Here is a 20,898-nt window from a genome sequence, read left to right as displayed (position 1 = left end):
TTCCACTCCAGTCGGGGGAAGACTATCACAGTTCCTACCGGTCTGGAATTCCATCACCACAGACAAGTGGGTAAGACAAATTATCCAGTATGGTTGCTGCCTGGAACTTACTTCAACTCCCTTATTCATACCCCCCAAACAACGTCCAATGTCCACAGAACATCTGACGCTGGTAAAACAAGAGGTTCTCTCCTTATTACTAAAATACGCAATAGAACCGGTTCCCTTACCTCATCAAGGAACAGGGGTTTACTCCCTTTACTTTCTAATCCCAAAGAAAGACGGTACACTCAGGCCAATACTGGACCTCCGACCATTAAATCTCTACATACAGTCGGACCACTTCCACATGGTCACTCTCCAACAGGTTCTCCCACTGCTCCAACAGAGCGATTTCCTTGCCACTCTAGACCTCAAGGACACCTACTTTCATATTCCCATTCACCCCGCTGACAGAAAATATCTACGGTTTGTAGTGGACGGACAGCACTATCAATTCAAAGTTCTCCCATTCGGACTGACTACAGCACCCCGAGTCTTCACAAAATGTCTCGCAGTAGTCTCACTCCATTTGCGCAGACAACCCATTCACGTGTTTCCTTATCTCGACGACTGGCTCATAAAAGCCAAGTCACACACACACTGTGTACACAATACACACAGAACAATCCAGTTGCTCCACGACTTGGGATTCACAATAAACCTACCCAAGTCACACCTTCAACCATCCCACCTCATTCAGTATCTAGGTGCCACAATAGATACCTCAAAAGCCCTTGCATACCTCAATCCAGTCAGGATAGCCAGCATGCAAGCTCTCATATCAGGATTTCAACCTCAACACTCCCTTCCAGCTCGAGTGTTTATGCAGCTAATAGGGATGATAGCCTCTTGCATCCTCATCGTTCCTTATGCAAGACCTCAAATGCGTCCCTTACAAGAATGTTTAGCACATCAGTGGAACCAAGCTCAAGGATAGTTAACAGATCTGGTGTTGGTGGACAGCCGTACACATAACTCTCTGCAGTGGTGGAACACACAAAACCTATCCAAAGGGCAGCCGTTCCTCGACCCGGTTCCACAAATAGCGCTAACCACAGACGCATCTCTCACAGGCTGGGGGAGCTCATCTCCAAAACCAAACCATTCAGGGTATATGGACCCATCAACAAAAACAACTCCACATAAATCATCTGGAGTTACTAGCAATTTTTCTAGCACTAAAGTCTTTCCAAATCTTGCTAAAAGGCAAAGCTGTCTTGATCCGTACAGACAACATGACAGCAATGTACTACAAACAAAAGCAGGGAGGGACACACTCTCTTCAACTTTCACAACTGGCGCAAATCATATGGAGATGGGCCATTCCTCAAAACATTTACCTCCTCGCAGAACATCTACCAGGTGTACACAATCAGATTGCGGATCTGCTCAGTCATCAAACACAGCAGATCCACGAATGGCAACTTCATCCTCAAGTTCTTCTTCCATTCTTTCAAATGTGGGGTCATCCAGACATAGATCTGGTCACTACACACCAAAACGCCCAAGCTTTGCCTCCAGATATCCACACCCATTGTCCAAAGGCAATGCGCTATGGATGAACTGGTCAGGCAGATTTGCATACGTTTTTCCGCCTCTCCCGCTCATTCCGTTACTGTTTCGGAAGCTCAAACACTCCCTCACAATGATCCTAGTTGCTCCAACATGGGCACGCCAACAATGGTTCACAACCCTGTTGTGACTTTCAGTAGTGCCTCATCATAAGCTACACCTCTCCCCCAAATTCCTCACTCGGGACCATGGAGAGATAAGGCACCCAGATCTCAATCAACTCAATCTTGCGATATGGCTCCTGAAGTCCTAGAGCACGGGTACTCATAGTACAGCCCGCGGGCCGCCAGCGGCCCGGCAAGCCTTCCCTGGCGGCCCGCGGACTTTGCAGACATCGTACCTGTGCAAGCACCGCCGGTTGCAGCAGCGCGGACAGGGCGGGTGATTCTTTTAAAAGCCAAGTCACTTGTTAATGAGGCTTTGTTGTATTTCACCTCTTCTTAGCGCCCCTGCATCTCCCCTCTGAATGAGGGGAGATGCAGGGGCGCTAAGAAGAGATGAAATACAACAAAGCCTCATTAACAAGTGACTTGGCCTTTAAAAGACCTGTGAAGTACTTGGGTGCGGCGGCGGTTTGGGTTCCAGGGAAGCTGACTCAGCGCGGGGTGAGGTGACGGACAGGGGGCGGGGGGGGGGGGTGCAGGTGTACAACTGAAATCGGAGGGCTAAATGTTTTCAAAAGGGCCTCAAAATTTGCCTCCCACCAAAAGACCACCACATCTTTAACAGTCTTAAGGAAGGCACGGAAGGCACTACTCTTGGGGGCTAGGGAGACATGTAGAAGGAAATATTAGGAGCACAATGCCCTGTGAGCTAAACAGACAACCTAAGAGAAAGGTGAAAAAGAATACCTCCGTTTCCGAGACCGAAAATCCTAACGAGACATTTAAGAAAAAAAGATTAATCAGAAGATATTTGACCAGTGCTTATTGGGTCTCTGAGACAGAAGTTAGGGAGGCGAATGCTGTTCACTCTGACCCTATGCCTCTTGGCTACGCTTGGGTCATTTTGAATATGTTGGGCAGGCTACGAAAGTGACAACGTGTACATCTTTTTCAGACTCTGTTCGACACTACACTGCTGTTTCTGGTTACTGTGGGACTCCCAACTCGATGACGGGGCTTGAGAAGAACAACCCTGTTGAAGCCCTAGGGAACACACTAACACTTTGAGCACTTAAAGTCCCAGTTGTCAGGAAGAAGCTGGACAAAAGAACGGGGAGCCCCTTACCTTTCTAGTTTCCCAAAGTAATTGGTTCAATGAGACTGGAGGCTTGCTCCGGCCATAAGTCCAGTAATAGGGCACTGTTTTTTAACGATGGCCCTGCCAAGCTACTTTGTGGAATTCTTAAGACTGTGTGGTCCTTCAGGGAGGGAGACCGAGAGGGAGGGAGGGAGACAGAGAGAGAGGGAGGGAGACAGAGAGAGAGGGAGGGAGACAGAGAGAGAGAGGGAGACAAACAAAGTAAGTGAGACAGGGAGGGAGGGAGGGAGACCGAGAGGGAGGGAGGGAGACCGAGAGGGAGGGAGGGAGACAGAGAGAGAGGGAGGGAGACAGAGAGAGGGAAGAAGACAAGAGGGAGGGAGACAGACAGACAAGAGGGAGGGAGACAGACAGACAAGAGGGAGGGAGACAGACAGACAAGAGGGAAGGAGACAAGAGGGAGACAGAGAGGGAGGGAGACAGAGAGGGAGGGAGACAGAGGGAGGGAGACACAGATGGAGGGAGACACAGAGGGAGGGAGACACGGAGGGAGAGGGAGGGAGGGAGACAAGAGGGAGGGAGAGGGAGGGAGGGAGGTATTGAGACAGAGGGAGGGAGACAGAGTGAGTGAGACAGAGGGAGACAGAGACTGAGGGAGGGAGAGAGAAAGGGAGACAGAGGGAGAGAGAGAGAGAAATAGATAGAGAGAGAGAGGGAGACAGAGAGAGGGAGAGTGATAGAGGGAGAGTGATAGAGGGAGGGAGGGAGACAGAGCTAGATAGATAGATAGATAGATAGATAGATAGATAGATAGAGATGTGTGAATGCCGGGTCTGGTGGCTCAGTGGACGAAGGCGTCTGCTGCGGGGCCTGTGTAAAACCTCATGGTCACAGTTTTTTTTTTGCTCTAGCCCCGCCCCCTCCCCCACTGACCCCGCCCCCACCGGTGTGGCCCTCGGCCACAAACCACACTGTAAATTTGGCCCCCGAGAGAAAGTTTGTGAGTACCCCTGTCCTAGAGTTTGGCTATCTTAATTTCCCACCAGACTGCATAAACCTCATTAAAGAAGCTAGACGTCCTACTACTAGAGCATGCTATGCAGCAAAGTGGAAGCAATTTGTCATTTATTGTACAAATAACAAAATCGATCCGCTAGATGCTTCCATCCAAAATATTATCTGTTATCTTTTGCATCTACAACAATGTAACCTAGCATATACATCTATACAGCTACATCTTGCTGCAATTTCTGCTTACTTCCAAAACAGACAACATTTATCGTTGTTTCGAGTACCTGCTATTAAAGCATTTATGGTAGAACTTAAAAGAATAATTCCATCTAGAATCCCACCTTCTCCTGTATGGAATCTCAATATAGTCCTCACCAGACTCATGGGTCCCCATTTGAACCTCTGCACAAATGCGAGTTGCCGTTCCTTACTTGGAAAGTAGCCTTCCTCGTAGCTATCGTATCACTTAGGAGAGTGAGTGAACTCCAGGCATTAACCATACAAGATCCATTTTTACAAATACACCATAGTAAAGTGGTTCTTAGGCCTAATCCAAAATGTCTAGCTAAAGTGGTATCTGCCTTTCACCTTAATCAGTAGGTTGAACTTCCAGTATTTTTCCCTCAACTAGACTCAGTAGCCGAACGAGCTCTCAACATGCTAGACGTTACGAGAGCGATACTCTACTACATCGAAAGAACTAAAAGTGTTAGAAAAACAAAACAACTTTTTGTAGCTTTCTCCCCACCTCACAAAGCCAATCCCATTTCAAAAACAGGAATTGCCAGGTGGATTGTTAAATGCATCCAAATATCCTATCTCAAAGCTAAACGCACATTAACTATTCCCCCTAGAGCTCATTCCACATGCAAACTAGAGGCTTCTATGGTATTCTTAGGGAATATTCCCCTAGATGACATCTGCAAAGCAGCAATTTGGTCTACACCTCATACTTTCACTAAACACTATTATGTAGCTGTGCAAGCAAAGCAACACGCTACTGTGGGCCAGGCTGTATTAAGAACACTTTTTCAAACTACTGCAACAGATACAGGTTGCCGCCGCTAACAGGGAAACCACTGCTTTACAGTCTATGCTAAAGTATACAATCTACAGCTCATATGCCTCGAACGGAAAATGCTACTTACCAGTATGCATCTGTTCTTGGCATGTAGAGCTGTAGAGTTGTATAAGCCCACCCACCTCTTTATCTCTTGCAGTATTATCTTATTTAGATACATCACATGGACATCCTCATCTATTCTCTTACTAACTCCATCATCACCCTTTATGGCAAAAAACTATCTGAAGATCGAGTCGATGCCCATGCGCACTATCACCATAAGGAGGAGTCGCCTATCCCGTGACTACAAAGACTTCTTCGACAAAAACAAAGTGCAAACATCCGAGCCCAACACCAGATGGCGATCTATGCTAAAGTATACAACTCTACAGCTCTACATGCCAAGAACAGATGCATACTGGTAAGTAGCATTTTCCTTTTGTAGGAAGCTGGCTTTCTATATAGTTCACCAAAATGAGGTAGACTGTGCATAAAGTCCAGGCAACCCTTATCGGTTTACAGGGACTTGCTTTCACAAACGTAAAAACCTCTATTTTATGGTAGTATGGTCGAGTAGCTTTATGCTTATCAGAGGGGAGAGTTGAGTATTTGTTGTACACAGAGTCAATAATTCAGACACTCACACAATGAAGAAATGCGAGACCAATTTAGAAAAAAAACATGTACTTTTATATTAGTTTTGACACCAAGATCTTTGGGATCAGGTAGGAACTTTTCGAGTTAATGATTTTAGAAAATACAGCTGTCCAAATTGAGGCATGCACCTCGAACGCGGTAATGTTATCCTATGGGAGAAACATACCCTGCATATGGATATTTGCAATCGAGTTAAAGAGTTGTTCTTCTGGACTTAAAGTACGTAGGGGGCAAGGTCCTAAGAACCACCAGCAGTTTCGGTTTACCTGCCCTGCTGTGTCTGGGTGCTGATCGCTATGGTAATCTCAAACTCTGCTGCTGAAGTCCAAGCCGAAACCTGTGACGAGAAAAATGCTGCAAGTGAGGACTTGGGTACAAGTCCTTCAGAACCCAAAGGGGGGGATCAGTTCTTGAGGGTTTCAGGGTCAAGGGAGCTCTGGCGGTTGGTCTGGACTCAGGCTGTGGGGCTCAGATGCAGTGATGTTTTGTCAGGTGGGACTCACTTTTGGAGACAACCTGAAGATGGGGACAAAAGAGGACAGCTGGGCCACTCTTGATGCTCGCCCCGCGATGATGACGTCCCTCGTCAGCTGGTCCTTCTTGGTGGTGTTGGAGTCTAGGTTGTCCAACAATCAAGTCTTGGCTGCTGCTAGGGCCCTAATTATTGGTGCTGGAGGGCTCATGGAGGGTCTAACATCTCAAAACTCGCTGGAGAAACAGCCTGACCTCTGGGGACTTGGAAAACCTTCGCCTGGGCTGCTGCTGCAGGTCAGTGAACCGAACTTTGCGGTCGGTGTCTGCAGGCTTCAGTGAAGTAGCTCTTCCACTTCAAAGGATATGCTGACTGGTTGGCGAATTGCTGGCAGCCCTCTAAGGCTTTTTGAGGATGCACACCTGCAAGACGAATCGGGTCTTTTCAATTGTCGGGACAGCAGCAGTCAGGCAGGGTTTGGTGCCAGTTCCGGTGCTGGTCCATATTTCTCGCGTTTTCAGCTCTTATTTTCCTTCTTCTTTCAGGCAGATGAATCCAAGTTCCTAGTGTCAGAGGCCACCTAAATACTGTATATGGGGGCATTAAGGGGAGTGTATGGTAGTAGCCAATGGGCTTTTTACCTCTGGGGTCACTACACCCCTATATGAGCACTTCCCTTGGGTAGTGGGCATAAAACTGTCCCGGAGTTCCTAATTCCACCAAAAACAAGATGGTGGAACCCTTCTTTCTTTGTTCACTTCAGTTAGACCACAGTAGAGGTATAGCTAGCCTGAGAGTGAACACGCCTCCTGACTAGCTAATTTTCCGCCTGTCCTGTTGCCAAATGGGCCTCGGGGCAGGGGGTGGCATTGTCCGGGTCTGGAAGAAGCCCGGGTCGCATTTCAAAGGCTTTGAAACGCCTGACATCGATATGCTAAATCACTAGCCATCCTACTGGAGGAGGTGTAAACACCTTCTGACAGAGCAGACATTGTTTCTGACTTGAGTGCGCTGGCTCTCACCTGCAGAGGGTCAGAAACTCTACTGTGGTGGCAGGCTGGTAGATACCAGTCAGCCAGCACACTAAGATACTGGTACGTTTTCAAGGGGTGCCTCTATGATGCCCTCGGAGTGCATGCCATAATAAATCCACTAGAATACATGCAGTGTACTTGGGCATGGCACACAGAAAATGTGCCATGTCGGGTATTCCCAAGGGTTTGCTCTCTTTCACGCATCCTGCAATGGCAGGCTGCATGTATTTGTACATGGGTCCCTAGGATGGCAAAATACATTCTTTAGTACTCATGCTGTGTGTGCCAGGGGTACCTTTTACTAGGGACTTGCAGGGGTATTAAACACCTTGCCAATTGGTGAACAATGTGGTAAGCTGACTCTTTATGTGATACATCATAAATCTGATATACAGTGTAAAGAGTCCAGGGGTTCCCTAAAGAGTGGAGAGGGACATGCTATGCTATCCCAAAGTGCTCCATTAATGGATAGTGTGGTCGAGCAGCCTTAGGCTTAACACAGAGGAGTGCAAGACATATGCAAAATACACACAAAGATTGATAAATGACAGCACAACTGTAGGAAGCTGGCTCTTTATGTGGTATACAAGTAATTGGTTATATCGTGTAAAGAGTCCAGAGATTCCCCCTGAAGTGCACAAGGCTTCTATGCAAACCCAAAGTGCTCTATTTTTGGTGTGTGGTCGAGCAGCCATAGGCCTAACACAGAGGAGTGTAAGACATTTGACACAGTGATTAACAAGTGACACACCAATTTTAGAAACCTAAGCTTCTTTCTAGGTTTATTTTAAGACCAAGATCTACGTTCAAAGGCAAGTACATTTTTCATAAGAAATGATTTTCACTTTAAAAAGTGGACACTTGTTGCAATTTTTATTTCAGCATGTTAATTATGGGAGCAAAACAAGAATGCAGTTTTGTAGGTAAGTACCCGACTTACAAATCCAGTCTCTAGGATTTCAGCTCACCACAAGGCAAGGTTCACGTTAGCACCAAGACTGCATAACCTGCAGCACAGGGGCGGCCGGGTGAAGAGGTCAAATTCTTAGGCTGGTGACCATTGTTAACCAATGGAGACTGGGTGTAATTAAAGATGCGCTGTTTACAGGTAAGTAAAAGCGGTGACTGTGGCCAATCTCCAGCAATTTAGGCAAGTACTGAAGGGGCCACAGGGCAGAGCCAAACATGCACCCTCAGCTGCACAGAGGCTGCCAGGTGCAGAGTGCCAACACAGCATTGGGCTCCCAATGGAGGACATTGGTTACGGAAAAAGGCAGCAGGCTCTGGCCAGGAGGCCGGATAAAGAAAACCAACACCCACCCAGGTAAGTACTGATGCTTGGGGAAGTAGGGACATCTCATCAAGGCCCAGGGGCTTCGGTGCAAGGGTGGACTTTAGCGTGGAAAAAAGCTTAAAGGAGCAGGTCGTGATTAGGGGGACTCTTCAGGTTCAGGCTTCAGGCATCTGTGTTGTGCGCAGGAGGGGTCCACGCTCGATGGGATCAAGACGGCTGGGGAATCTTCTTGGGACTGGTGAGCCATGTGGACTCAGGCCGAAGGCATCTGGTGCAGAGGTGGGTCCGGTGGTCGGGTTTTGCGATTCCACAAGGCTCAAAAGTCCTTGGTTGTTGGTTTCTTCTGGACAGGTCCGCTGTCCTCGGGACATCTTGATCTTTATTGAAGTTCTCTTAGGGTTTTGGAGGTTGCTGGGCCTCCAGGACGAGTCCACTTTTGTAGCAGGGTTGAAAGGCAGCAGACAGGCCGGCAGGGTTGGCACCGAGTCAGTCACTGTAGGAAGCTGGCTCTGTATATACTACACCAAACTAAGGTATAGTGTGCACAGAGTCCAGTGGAACCCCAAAGGTAGGCAGAGGTAAAAGTAGATAATAGCTTACTCTCTATTTGTTATACTGTGGGGGAGCAGTAAAGCTTTATCAGAGGGTAGTGTTAAGCATTTATAGCACACACTCAGGCAAGAAATGATGTCACACACTCAAAGACTGAACTCAGACCAATTTTGTTTGAGTAAACATAATATTTAGTTATTTTATTTCTAGAATGAAGCCTGGCCTGGTCTAGGTAAGTGAAATAATACTTTGCAGGTATATTGCAGTTGAAATACAATTGGAATGCAGTTGGTTGATTTACAGGTAAGCCAACAATCACAATTACTTTACAGTTACTTTTGAGATTACTTTGTATGTTACTTTTTAGATTATTTATTAAGTTACTTTTTCTACTCAGTGTTATATGCCTAGATATAACACTGGGATATTTCCTAGAGAAAAGGTAAGTAATTCAGTTTTTGTACAATTGCAGTTTTCAAGGTTTCATATAAACCAACTACACAAAGAAAAGCAGTCAGTGCAATCCTATGGGAGGAAATTATGTTATCGGTTTACAGGTAAGTACTTGTTTGTGGGAGTTGGCATTCTGGGGTTAGAACAAGGGTTTCCCTGGGGTCAAGGATGCACCTGCAAAGCACCCTCAGTGCCACTAGGGCAGCTGGGTGCAGAGTGCTGAGGCCCAATGTTATCCAGTGGGGGATAGGGGACCTCCGGTTGGTGGCTACTCACGAGCAGGTCACAAGGTTGTGGGAGCAAAGCTCCTGGTGTTAGGCTCAGGGCAAAGAGGGATCCAATTTAGCACACAAGGTGCTCCCACAGCGGCACATGGGTGGCCGGGTGCAGGGTGCTGTTTTGGCGTCAGGTGCCCTGTTGATTTCAATGGGGTTTCTCCGGTTGCAACAAACACTGCAGGCCCAGGGACGAAGATCTTCTGGAGGCCACCACCGGTTGGAGAAGTAAGTTTTGATGCCTGGGGATGCTAGGACACCATCGGTTGGTCGACCCAAGGCCGTGGGACGACGGGTGCAGGAGTGTCTTTAGGTGTCGAGTTTTTGTATTCGACTCCGGTCGCGGTCCCAGGGATCCTTCCGAATGGGGCTGCAGGCCTCATTTGTAGATTTGAGGCAGTCCAGGGATCGCCAGGTTCCAGGTCAGGATGCAGTTGAAATACAATTGAAATGCAGTTGGTTCATTTACAGGTAAGTCAACAATCAAAATTACTTTACAGTTTACCACCTCCTGGTGGTGTTGGGCCACTTGAACTCCGCCGTGGGCATTGGGTGCAGACTAGCAGATTTGGCCGGAACCAGAGTCTGTTGGACGAGCAAGTCCGTTGCTCCGGGAGACAGTCTTGGTTTGGGTTCTTGGAGGCTGCTAGCTGCAGGACATGCTGGGATTTCGCTGGAGCAAGTGGAGGTCGGGACAGGGCGGAAGGGCTGGGGCCAAGGCAGTTCGTGACCTCCACTTCTTCGTCTTCAGCACTGCTTTTTTGGTCCTTCTTCTTCTTGTCGGTTCTTCTCTGAGGAGGCAAGATTCGGGGTTGCCCCTAAATACTAGATTTAGGGGCGGTACAGGAAGGTACAGGTCAGGACCAATGGGTTCCCTCCTTGGGGTGGGTACACCCACTATTATGCCACCCTCCAGTGCGATGGGGCATAAGCCTCACTGGTTGGTTGGGTCCCCCCATCTGCAAGATGGCAGATACTGAGAGTTGGGCTTCACCTCTCCTCCCCCACCTATCCTCCTAACTTGGTTTTCCTGCAGATTCTCCCGCCCATAGTGGGGGTCAGAACCGGTGGGGGCCAGTTGCTGGGAGCAGGAAATGGGTGGGGTAGCTCACAAAGGCGGCAAGCCTTTGAAGCTTTCACTTCGTGGACCCTGCCCATCCTGGGGGAGGAGGCTTGGCACCTCATCCCAGGATGTGCATTGTTTCAGGACCCTGAGAGCGACAGGCTCTCGACCCAGGGGTCCAGAAACAAGTCTGGTGGTTGGTGGTGGCAGCTGGTGAGCAGCCACTCAGCCAGGACACTAGAGTTAGGGCGTTTTTCAGGAGGGATCTCTAAGATGCCCTCTGAATGCATTTTTCATTAAATCCCACACTGGCATCAGTGTGGGTTTAATGTGCTGAGAAGTGTGATACCAAACTTCCCAGTTTTTAGTGAGGCCATTCGGGTGCTGTGGAGCTCGTAATGACAAACTCCCAGCACCATATACTTTTTATGGCATTACTGCACTAACAATATCTTAGAATTGGCTTAGACATTGTACGGGTACAGGGCTCATGCACCTGTACCCTCACCACTGGTATAGTGCACCCAGCTAGAGGGGTGGCTAACTTATGCCAGGGCAGTGGCTTGTAGACATGGCACACAAGGATGTGTTTGTTCTGCGCCAAATCACGCAGCCTGCAAGAGGAGGAGGGGCGGGCCTGGCCTGGCAGTTAAGACTGGACTGTTTCCATTGGGGGCAAGGTCAAGACTGATTTGCATATGGCTGGGTTCAAAGTGGAATGACATGGGGAGCAAAAAACGATGGATATAGGCTCAGATCTCTGTACTGGGGTAAATGTTGACATTGATCTGCATTCCGTTCATCAATTCTTCTTTTTGCATTTGTCACCTCAAGTGGGACGTGTATGCCCAGACGTGGGTCCCGTGCTCTCCATGCCACTGGAGTCAAGCTATCTATTCCTGACTGATGAGGGGTGAAACCCCGAAACCGGTCCTAGGATGCTTGTTTCCAGTCCAGGGAGGACCTGGCCTGGCAGTTCGAGCTGGACTGTTCCCATTGGGCACAGGGTCAAGACTGATTTGCATATGGCTGGGTTCAAACTGGATTAGCAGAGGGAGCAAAGAAACTATGGATTTAGGCCCAGATCTCTGTACTGGGGTGAATGTATGACATTGTTCAGCATTCTGTCCATCAATTGTTCTTTTTGCACACAACTTCAAGCAGTCGAAAATAGGTTTTTGTGCAGGCTTCTAGTCATTCCTAAATCCTCCTTAAGCCCTATTTCACCTTTGGAACTGGGTATAGGGTTCATGGAGGATCGGATCTCCATGGCACCCCTTCTATAATGGATAAAGCTATGGAGCTCCCTAAATGCAGACTTCTCGCGGAAGTTCTTACTTGACTGTTTAAAATTAGTTAACATGACTGCTATCCCATGGTTGGCTTATATGCGAAACACCTTCTATAACCTGGGGTATAGTCACCTCTTTGAGTCACCGCAAAGTATAACACCTGATCTTAAAATGGAAGTCAAGAAGAGCTATGAAACTTACAAAGATGGAGATAGAGTAAATCTCTTGATTTGACAGTTACAAGATATATGCTGATATCCACATCATCTAATATGGAGTCTTATCTGAACTAGATAGTAAACCTAGAGCACAGATTTTATCTTACTAGATTAAGACTAAATATAGTCCGTTTCCTTGTGGCTTTCCCAATAGTGAGCTCCTGGTTTCGCTCCCTCCCACGCTGCCCCGTGGCTGTGTTACTGCTCAATTAACTTTTTATTTTATGTTCTTTTGTTATGTTCTTTTGTACTTTATATGACTCTCTGAGATTGCGCTTTTTCCGCCCTGCCTTACTGCATAAGTACTTTAATTCTTACAAAGAGAGGTTGATCTATCTGCAAAGCTTAGAATCACATGATGTTTGCACTGCTGTTCTCAGTTATATCACTGCTGCTATCACATTGAGAAGACTCTATTAATTTTATTGATCATCTGTTTTATAATGCTTTTAGCCTGTTATTTATATTTTACGAAGATGTAAACGTTTTATCCAGTGCTTTTATGGTCCTTTAATGATAGAATAAAGATGAATTTGAATTTGCCTAACTTCGTCTTTGAATTCAGGTCCAATACGCTGTAATATATTTTATTTATGCTTCGTTGTTTCACTTGCACTGTTTAATATGTTCTCAAGAGCACATAGTGTTCACTTCTTCACTTAGCAAACAACTTGAAAAGCATGGTTGATTCTGTATCACTGATTTGTGAAATTAATTTTGCATTTTGTTTGTAGACAATATAAATTGCATGTAACTATGGGACTAGTTATCATTATTTAATAATTGCAGTATAATTAAGTTATTCTTTCAAAAATATTCCCTGATTGATTCCCATTGAGACAGTGTTGTATGTTACCAGAATTACCCATGTCTCGACTGGGATTACGGCTGTCTTCTGTGGTTGTAAATATGTTACCTATACCTTAGGCAGTGTAGCTTGACATGGCACACAAGCAGTGTGTCATGTCGACTTTGTCGTTTTTCACTGCACCAAGGCATGCATGCTGCAGTGGCAGTTATCATGGCCTTGATGACGGGTCCTTAGGGGACCCTTTTCAGTACCAATGCCCTAGGTACCAGGGTACCATTTACTAGGGACTTACAGGGGGGGTCTGAAGTGGTGCCAATCGTGGTACAGTTTTAGGTAAGGCGCTCTTGCGCAGGGGACCAGGTTAGCAGGGACCCTGTGCACTGTTATTCGTAACTACATCATTTTCCCGGCAACAAGTGGGGGTGCTGTCCATGTCAAAAGAGGCATTTTCTCTCTACAACCCAAGAAGGAGATCCACATCAATTTATAAAAATACCAAGTACCTTTATATATAATTTTTGCATCAGAGAAAAATCATTCAGGTAAGAACGTTTTTAAATGTAAATTCTTTTCACTTTAAAAAGTTCACACAGTGCAATTTCCGAGTTCTGCAATGTTATCCTATGGAAGGAAGAACAAGTTCTACAAACCGGTTCAGTACATCAACTTACAGGACCAATCTCCAGGAGATGAGGTGAGTGGTGGGCAAGGTCCAAGGCAGCACCAGCAGCACACCACAAGCGGCACGAGGGCGGCCGAATGCAGGGTGCAAATCGGCAGCGGGAGCCCAATGCATTTCAGTGGGGATTGGTCACTGTATAAATAGGCTTTGGCTTTGGCGAGGAACCCAGTTGGGCAGAACCAGCAAGTGGGCTCTGGCCTTGTAATGCTCGGGGATTTGGGGGGCACCTTTGGGCCTCTTCTCCAAGTCCCAGGGGCGACGCTGCAGGGCGTGTCCTTAGGCATTGGGTTTTTCCTTACTGGAGCAGTTGTGGTTGACGGGGCCTGTATGCAGAGGCTGAAGGTGACGATGGGGAGTCCAGGAGGGATGAACCCACAATGGATTCTCGCTCTGGAGTGCTGGGGAGCCTAGTTTGTACCGGTGGCCCACTTAAACTTAGGTCGGAGGTGACGGGTGCTATGGTGGCTTTGGGTGTTAGGTTTTGGCAGTTCTGGAGGCCTCAGAGTCTTCTCTTTTGAAGATTCTTTAGAGCAGTTCTGCTGTTCACAAAGGTCTTTAGTCTTTTTCGAAGGCAGGCAGTCTTCTCAAGTTTCTGTAGTCACAACTGCAGGACGAGTCGACTTTGCCGTTTTCGACGAGGGATGCAGACAGGCCGGCAGGGTTGGAACCAGGTCAGCTGCTTTTTCTCTCTTCTCAGCTTTTGCGGCTCTTCAGTGTCCTCTCTCGTCTAAGGTTGCCAGGATCTGCTTCTCTGGTGCCTGGGCCTCCCCTAAATACTGAATTGAGGGGCGTTAGGGGAGTAGGGTAGTAGCCAGTGAGCTACTGACACTTGGGGACACTACACCCCCTATATGACCATTTCCTGTGGGAAGTGGGCATAACCCTGTCCCAGAATTCCAAAGTATGCCAGCACAAGGATGGCTACTTCTGAAAAATCCATCTTACAGTACCCCACCATTGGGGTGGTACTAACCTGGAGGATAAAGTCATTCTTCAATATTTGCTTTGCTTAAAAAGGTCAATGAATGTTCAAAGTAATTCTACAAAATAGTATAAGCATGTAAATTTGTGAGGATAAGAATCATTATGATCTTTATTCAGATGTCTAACACCTGATCCCATCAACAGTGATGCAAAAAAGAGTGACCGTCTTGTGATTGTATGGTTTTATATATTAAGGCATATCTGACCTTCATTTAGTTCTAACGGGTATATAAATCTAACTTTGTGAGAGATAAAAATTTCCACTTTGTCCTTATTCATTAATCAAACAACTCTGCCAACACTCAGTACCTTCCGCATGAGAGCAGTGGTTTTCATACATGGGTATCTTTTTGTTACAGATACGTATGGTATGATTCCCATCTCACAAGAGAGATGTTACTTTATCCTGTAATAAATTTAATTCAAATGATTCATTCACCTGCTTCAGGCTCTGATGGAACTTTCCTAAACTAAAACTATAGTGCACTGAATACCAGTAGTTGTTCCCTAAGGATTGGTTAACCAAATTCTGACTCGATAAAAGATCCCACCGTGAAGAACGTCTGTTACATTTAATTAACTTATTCTGTTCTCTGTTAATGTATGTATCCTTGATAGAACATGACTTCCTTTACTCTTGCAGGCTGTCTGGCACTCCCCAAATTAAATCTGCAGTTTCTTACCCTCCATGATTATCTGTTGCGGAACTTCAACCTCTTCCGCCTGGAATCAACGTACGAGATTCGCCAGGACATCGAGGATGCAGTCAGCCGAATGAAACCTTGGTAAGTAAGAATTCCTTCAGTGATGCTCTCATGTAAACTAGCAAACACCACATTACAGGCAACACTAGTGGGAGGAACTGGAAAAGAAGGTGTTTGGCATCAGCAGATCTCCAGGTCTCAGTGAGGCTGTCAGAAATAATTGTGCAGTTTGAATGAGTGGGCAATATATGTCTTATGTTTAGAATTTAGCATATAAGAGTGATTTAAAAGTCCTCTTTTTGGTGCATTAGCATTAGTTTCAGGGCTGATGTACTATGCTGGATCAATGATTGTTTTTATGGTTGTGATTTCTCATAGCAGTGCAGTCCCAGACCAGTGTTGAGGTTTCATTGATGTGATATTGGGGCTGAGAGAATCAGGGAATAAAGGATACATAGTATTTAGTACATGGTCAAGGTAATCCTGGGCTTTTAGAGCCATGGTATTAAGAAACTGACGGAAAGGCATTGATGACAGGTTCGGTGGAAAGGGCTGAAGGGGAAGCATGTGAGCTTTTGATTAAACACATATGACAGACATTATTGCATTGTTGGATGGTCAGATGTGAAGAGCTGCATATATCCCATTATTTCCATTCCATCTAATAGTACACATCACCAAATTCCTCTCTCTAAAAGGCAGACCTGTGCAATCTCATTAATTGCTTTTACATTGGAGTTGTTTCCCCTCCCCAAAATAAACTTTCTCCCCTTCGATTTCTGTTTTGACTTCCACATGGAACATCTTCTGGTGTGAAATCTGCATACACATTGCCTGCTCTTTGTACCTTCCTTTTAAACAATGTATTTTTTCAGTTACATACTCTCTCAATGTGGCGATTTCACAAGTGTTCTACTTGACCCTAGTATACTAAAGGTGCAGCGTTAAATCATATGGGATATGTATTACTAAATCCTGCCTAGTTAGTTGCTGTAGTTAAAATAAAGGACTTCTATCCATGATTTCCATTTTTGTTTTCTGTTCTCAGGCAGTCTGAGTATGGTGGTGTCGTATTTGGTGGCTGGGCTCGCATGGCACAGCCTATTGTTGCCTTCACAATAGTGGAAGTGGCTAAACCCAACATAGGGGAAAACTGGCCCACAAGAGTGCGGGCGGATGTGACCATTAACCTGAATGTGAGAGACCACATCAAGAATGAGTGGGAAGGTATAGTACATGGAATCCTTCAATTTATCCATCAATCTCCCAAAGTTGCATAGGTCTGCATGCTTTTGCACTAGTCAAACATTGTGTGTGTCAGTTTAACAAGTTTACATTTGAGTTCTTGTGCCATTCTACAACAGATACTGCATACTAATTAACAAAAATCTTATTTCCGGTGTGCAGATATTATTTTGTCAATCACAATTATTGTGAGACAGTTAAGTTAGCCTTCATGTTCTCAAAATGTAACATCATAGAAAGTTACAAAAATTCGAACGATCAACATTCAATTTCAGAAAAATAGTTGAATGAAGCTAAGCAAAGGACTAAGTGCTGGCATATTACCCGGAGCCTTTGAAGACAAAAAGGTACACTTTGTTCTAAGAATTCCTCACTCAAGAATTGTGCAGTAGAGAAAAACTCTACTTCCTGCCCCCACCCTAGAAGTCTCTTCTAAAAGAACCGAAGGTGTAGGCAGGCAGCTGTTATGGTCCGCTTCCTTTTTTAACATTTTATTTTTTATAACCTTTATTTTCATTTTCAAAAAACAGTTGACTGCAGTACATAATGGTGAAATAGCAACGTTCCGGTAGAGTACACAGGGGCAACATTTTCACTTAGGGATCGTTATATCAAATTTCCATCCAGGAAGGGGTGTTGCAATCTCATCTGTACAGTACTGCGAATATGTACATTATATTCCATGCGGGTCAGCCCCATTCATTCACTTTCATCTTCTTCCATACTCACTTCCGTGCTATGAGCTTCTGAAGAGACAGTATTCACAGCTAGCTTGATAGAAGCATTACTGAGCTCCCTCCAAACACTCAGGTCGTCTACCAATTCATCCCTCCTGTTCAATTTCATATGCAACTATTTTGCCAAGCCCCGTTGTGATCAGCTTTAACCTCTTCAGTGCCCATGACGAGCTGGACTCGTCATGGGCCGCGGTTGCGCTGTGCCCATGACGAGTCCAGCTCGTCATAAACCCCGCCCGCTAATGAAACGCCCGGCACAGGGCGGGGAAAGGGCGGGGCACTGAAGGGGTTAACTGGATGTAGTGTCTCAGTGGAACCCAATGTAGCTCTCGGAGAGCGGGAGGAGTATTTTCATAGAGCATGTCACAGTATCCAAACATCTAAGATTGGACTAATGATTCTAGGCCCTGAGAAGACAGGAATTGAAAATAGCCAAAGAGTAGTTGCAGCCCTTAATACCCTGATCTTGCTGCCCTGCCACCTCCCAGCGCTTTGGAGTGACCTATTTTAACATTTAAAAAGGTTGTAGGTTAGTGGTTAGCACACTGGTACCAACAATTGTTTATCCTCCTTGTCTAAGGGGGCAGAAAGGTAAAAAGACAAAAAATTGATGTCAGCGTGTTTGGGTGGCGCTTATGTGCAGCTCTGCTCTGTCACTTACTGGGCGTTATTGGACCAGTGCAGAGCTACATGCACTGCTATAACGCGTTTCCTGCATCCAGTCTGGTCCCTGGGGAGTATTCTAAGGTGAGGAATCTCTGGTTAGATAGAGTATCCATCAGAAAAGACGCTGGCAAATGAAAGTTACTTGTTCTTCCTGTGAATTCCCTGAGCCTACTTTGATGTGGATGATGAAAAAAATGAGCCCCAGAGCCTCATTCTGTTTATGGCTGTAAAATTACCTGTGGATATGTGAATTTGGGTTTATGTTTATACTGACCTCTCTCTGTGTAGGTCTTCGCAAACATGACGTGTGTTTCCTGGTGACTGTGCGACCCACACAGCCTTATGGCACCAAGTTCGATCGTCGCCAACCTTTTATTGAGCAAAGTGGCCTTCTATATGTTCGAGGGTGTGAAATCCAAGGAATGCTGGATGAGAAGGGCAGAGTCATCGAAGAAGGTATATACACCCATTTACAGTATAACATGGACATCTTCTGACTTCTTAAACACTCACCCTGTTCAGTGCAATCATCATTTGTTCACGCTGGGCTCTGGGCATTTAACTTGAAATGATTCTTGACATGAAGGAGATAAATTTACAGCCAGAGTTAAGTATGATGATAGCATTTGTATTGTAAGCATAAATACTAGTCATTTGATTTGAGACCTTCATATTGTGATAATGGGCATACATGTCACCATACCATATCCTTTGCACTTTCCAGAATGTTTGCAGCACTTTGAGATTCAGAAATCCATATTGTGAATATTACCTACATGTTTATAAAGCATATGTATTGGTGCCCCGAGTGTAATCATTCACTTTCAAGAGACAGATCTTCAGTTGAGTTACATTACTAAATTGCTGACTCTGCATCAATATGATTAATCCAAGTACTTTATTGGGAGCAGGACAAAGTCTGCTTAATTATCAGAGTTCTGGTCTGCACCTTAACTGACTTCAGTCTGTCTATGCATGTGCACCGCAAAGTTGAGATTTGGTAAGTAATCAGATGAAATATAGAGCTGAAAAGTCCTTCTCCTCTCCTCCAGGCATCACTCTCTCCGTCCTTTGGAAAAGGACCACAAAGAAGCAAGGCAAACCTCTTGTTACTGGCACGTTTAACACATGTTGAAATTGACTTACAAAACAACATGTTTGTCATAAGTATTTCTTGCTTTTGTGTGTATACTTTCTAGCTGGATTTAAATGTAGGCTAATGTTAGTCAAAGGGCATGGCAATGTTTTAGAAACATGTCTAAGGTGTAGAACATTTACATTGGTGGACACTCTTATCAGTCCTGTTGGCTGATATGTTACCTGGAATTAACTACAGGATGTATAAGACTTTGGAGAGTTTATTAGGATCTACCAATACACTATCATGCAACTTGATATTCACATTACTCTTGTGAATTTACATTTTAAAAATTGTCCCTTGCCTGTGCTTAGGGGAGGCATTGTACAGTAACAGAGAGAGGACTTTTTCCTGGCCTTTGTCTTCCCTGAGAACTAGAAAGAACTTTTGAAGCTATGATCTACTTAGAAGGGAGATGCTGTACAGCCTAGGGAGGAGCAGGCATCTGACTGAGCCACAGAACAACACCGGGTGCAGCTGACTGAAGACATGGGACATAGGAAAGTGCAGGCCAGCTGTTGCTTGAGCATCAAGAAGCAACTATGAACCACTTAAGCCTAAAGTTGCATCAACGCTTAACAGAAGCATTATTTGCTGAACCTGCACCCTCCATGACATGCTTGGTGTCCCCTGGAATCTTTCTGCCATTTGCCACTGGTTGGTACTTCAACCTACCAAAACTCTTGACTTTCAGTGGCCTGTTTTGAGATACCACCTTCTCAAGTTCAGTACCCCAGCTCTGCACTTTTCATTTCTTTTTTTTTTTTGTTTGGTGCCATTCCCACTCCAGCCAGCACATGGTCTGGTTTCAGACCTATCCTCCACTGCAGACTGGCTACCAGATCCCTAGTCATACTACAGACAGACTTTGCAAACGTGACTTTATTCTGAGCAATTGAAATTTGTCTGAAAACTCTTTTCCAGGTTGAGGTAGTTTGTGGTTTTAAGCTTACTGAATTTGGTTTTTTTGGGGACCTAGTTGAGGGTCTCTGTCCTATTGAATTGCAAAGACTTGCTTCTGAATCCGCAAAGGCACTGGAGTAAATGACCATAGACATTGTATCTAACTAGATGCAGTGTATTTATGTGTGTGACACGATTGCTGGGTTGACTGTCTAGAAGTGCAACGTAAATAGTAACACGAAATGTACCACCTACTGCATACTTTTCATAAATGTTTTTGTGGGTGTATCTCTGTCCCAAAAGAGGCTACCACCTTCTAGGTTTCATGTATTTATCTACCTACGTTTCAGTAAAGTCCTATTCATTGTGGAAATTATTGGACTGACTGGGCATTCAGCTTGTGTGTTAGATGTAGCATAGCACAGTAGATACATTTCTAAACCCTACCTCTTCCTAGAGTAAACCTTGAGTGCTTGACTTCACTAGCTCTGAACAGTAAACTATCGACCGGAATTATCTTGGGTTTCCCGTTGAAGACAACTTGCAATGGTGGCCCTAGGACACCAGTGCTAAATAATAATAATATCCATCACAGATACCACACAGGAACAGTCTTTGTATGTTGTCTTGCTGCTCACTGCTCAGGGTCCAAGATACAACATCCTGACAAACTGAGGTGATGGCTAACGAGTGAAGCCAATACACCTCTTCTGTGTATGTTACATTGGAAGAAGATGCGGGTGGCAGGGTTTATAGTCCCAGCCTAGAACTTTAGAACAGAATATTTTCCATGTGCCAACTAGCATTGTTATGTAGTGACAATTTTA

General features: G+C 45.4%; 1 protein-coding gene across 2 annotated transcripts in view; it reads left to right on the top strand.

Moving 5' to 3' along the window:
- The window catches only part of AQR (aquarius intron-binding spliceosomal factor), a 396,399-nt gene that overhangs the window by 94,823 nt on the left and 280,678 nt on the right, over positions 1–20,898 (top strand). For both annotated transcript variants that reach the window (XM_085627198.1, XM_085627199.1), the window contains exons 16-18: positions 15,322–15,463; positions 16,431–16,609; positions 18,319–18,486. In XM_085627198.1, coding sequence (XP_085483324.1) covers positions 15,322–15,463; positions 16,431–16,609; positions 18,319–18,486 — 489 coding nt within the window. The remainder of the gene's footprint in view (positions 1–15,321; positions 15,464–16,430; positions 16,610–18,318; positions 18,487–20,898) is intronic.

This window comes from Triturus cristatus, chromosome 9 (assembly GCF_964204655.1).
Source record: "Triturus cristatus chromosome 9, aTriCri1.1, whole genome shotgun sequence".
NCBI classification, from domain to species: Eukaryota; Metazoa; Chordata; class Amphibia; order Caudata; family Salamandridae; genus Triturus; species Triturus cristatus.
This window is presented reverse-complemented; position numbering and strand designations above follow the sequence as displayed.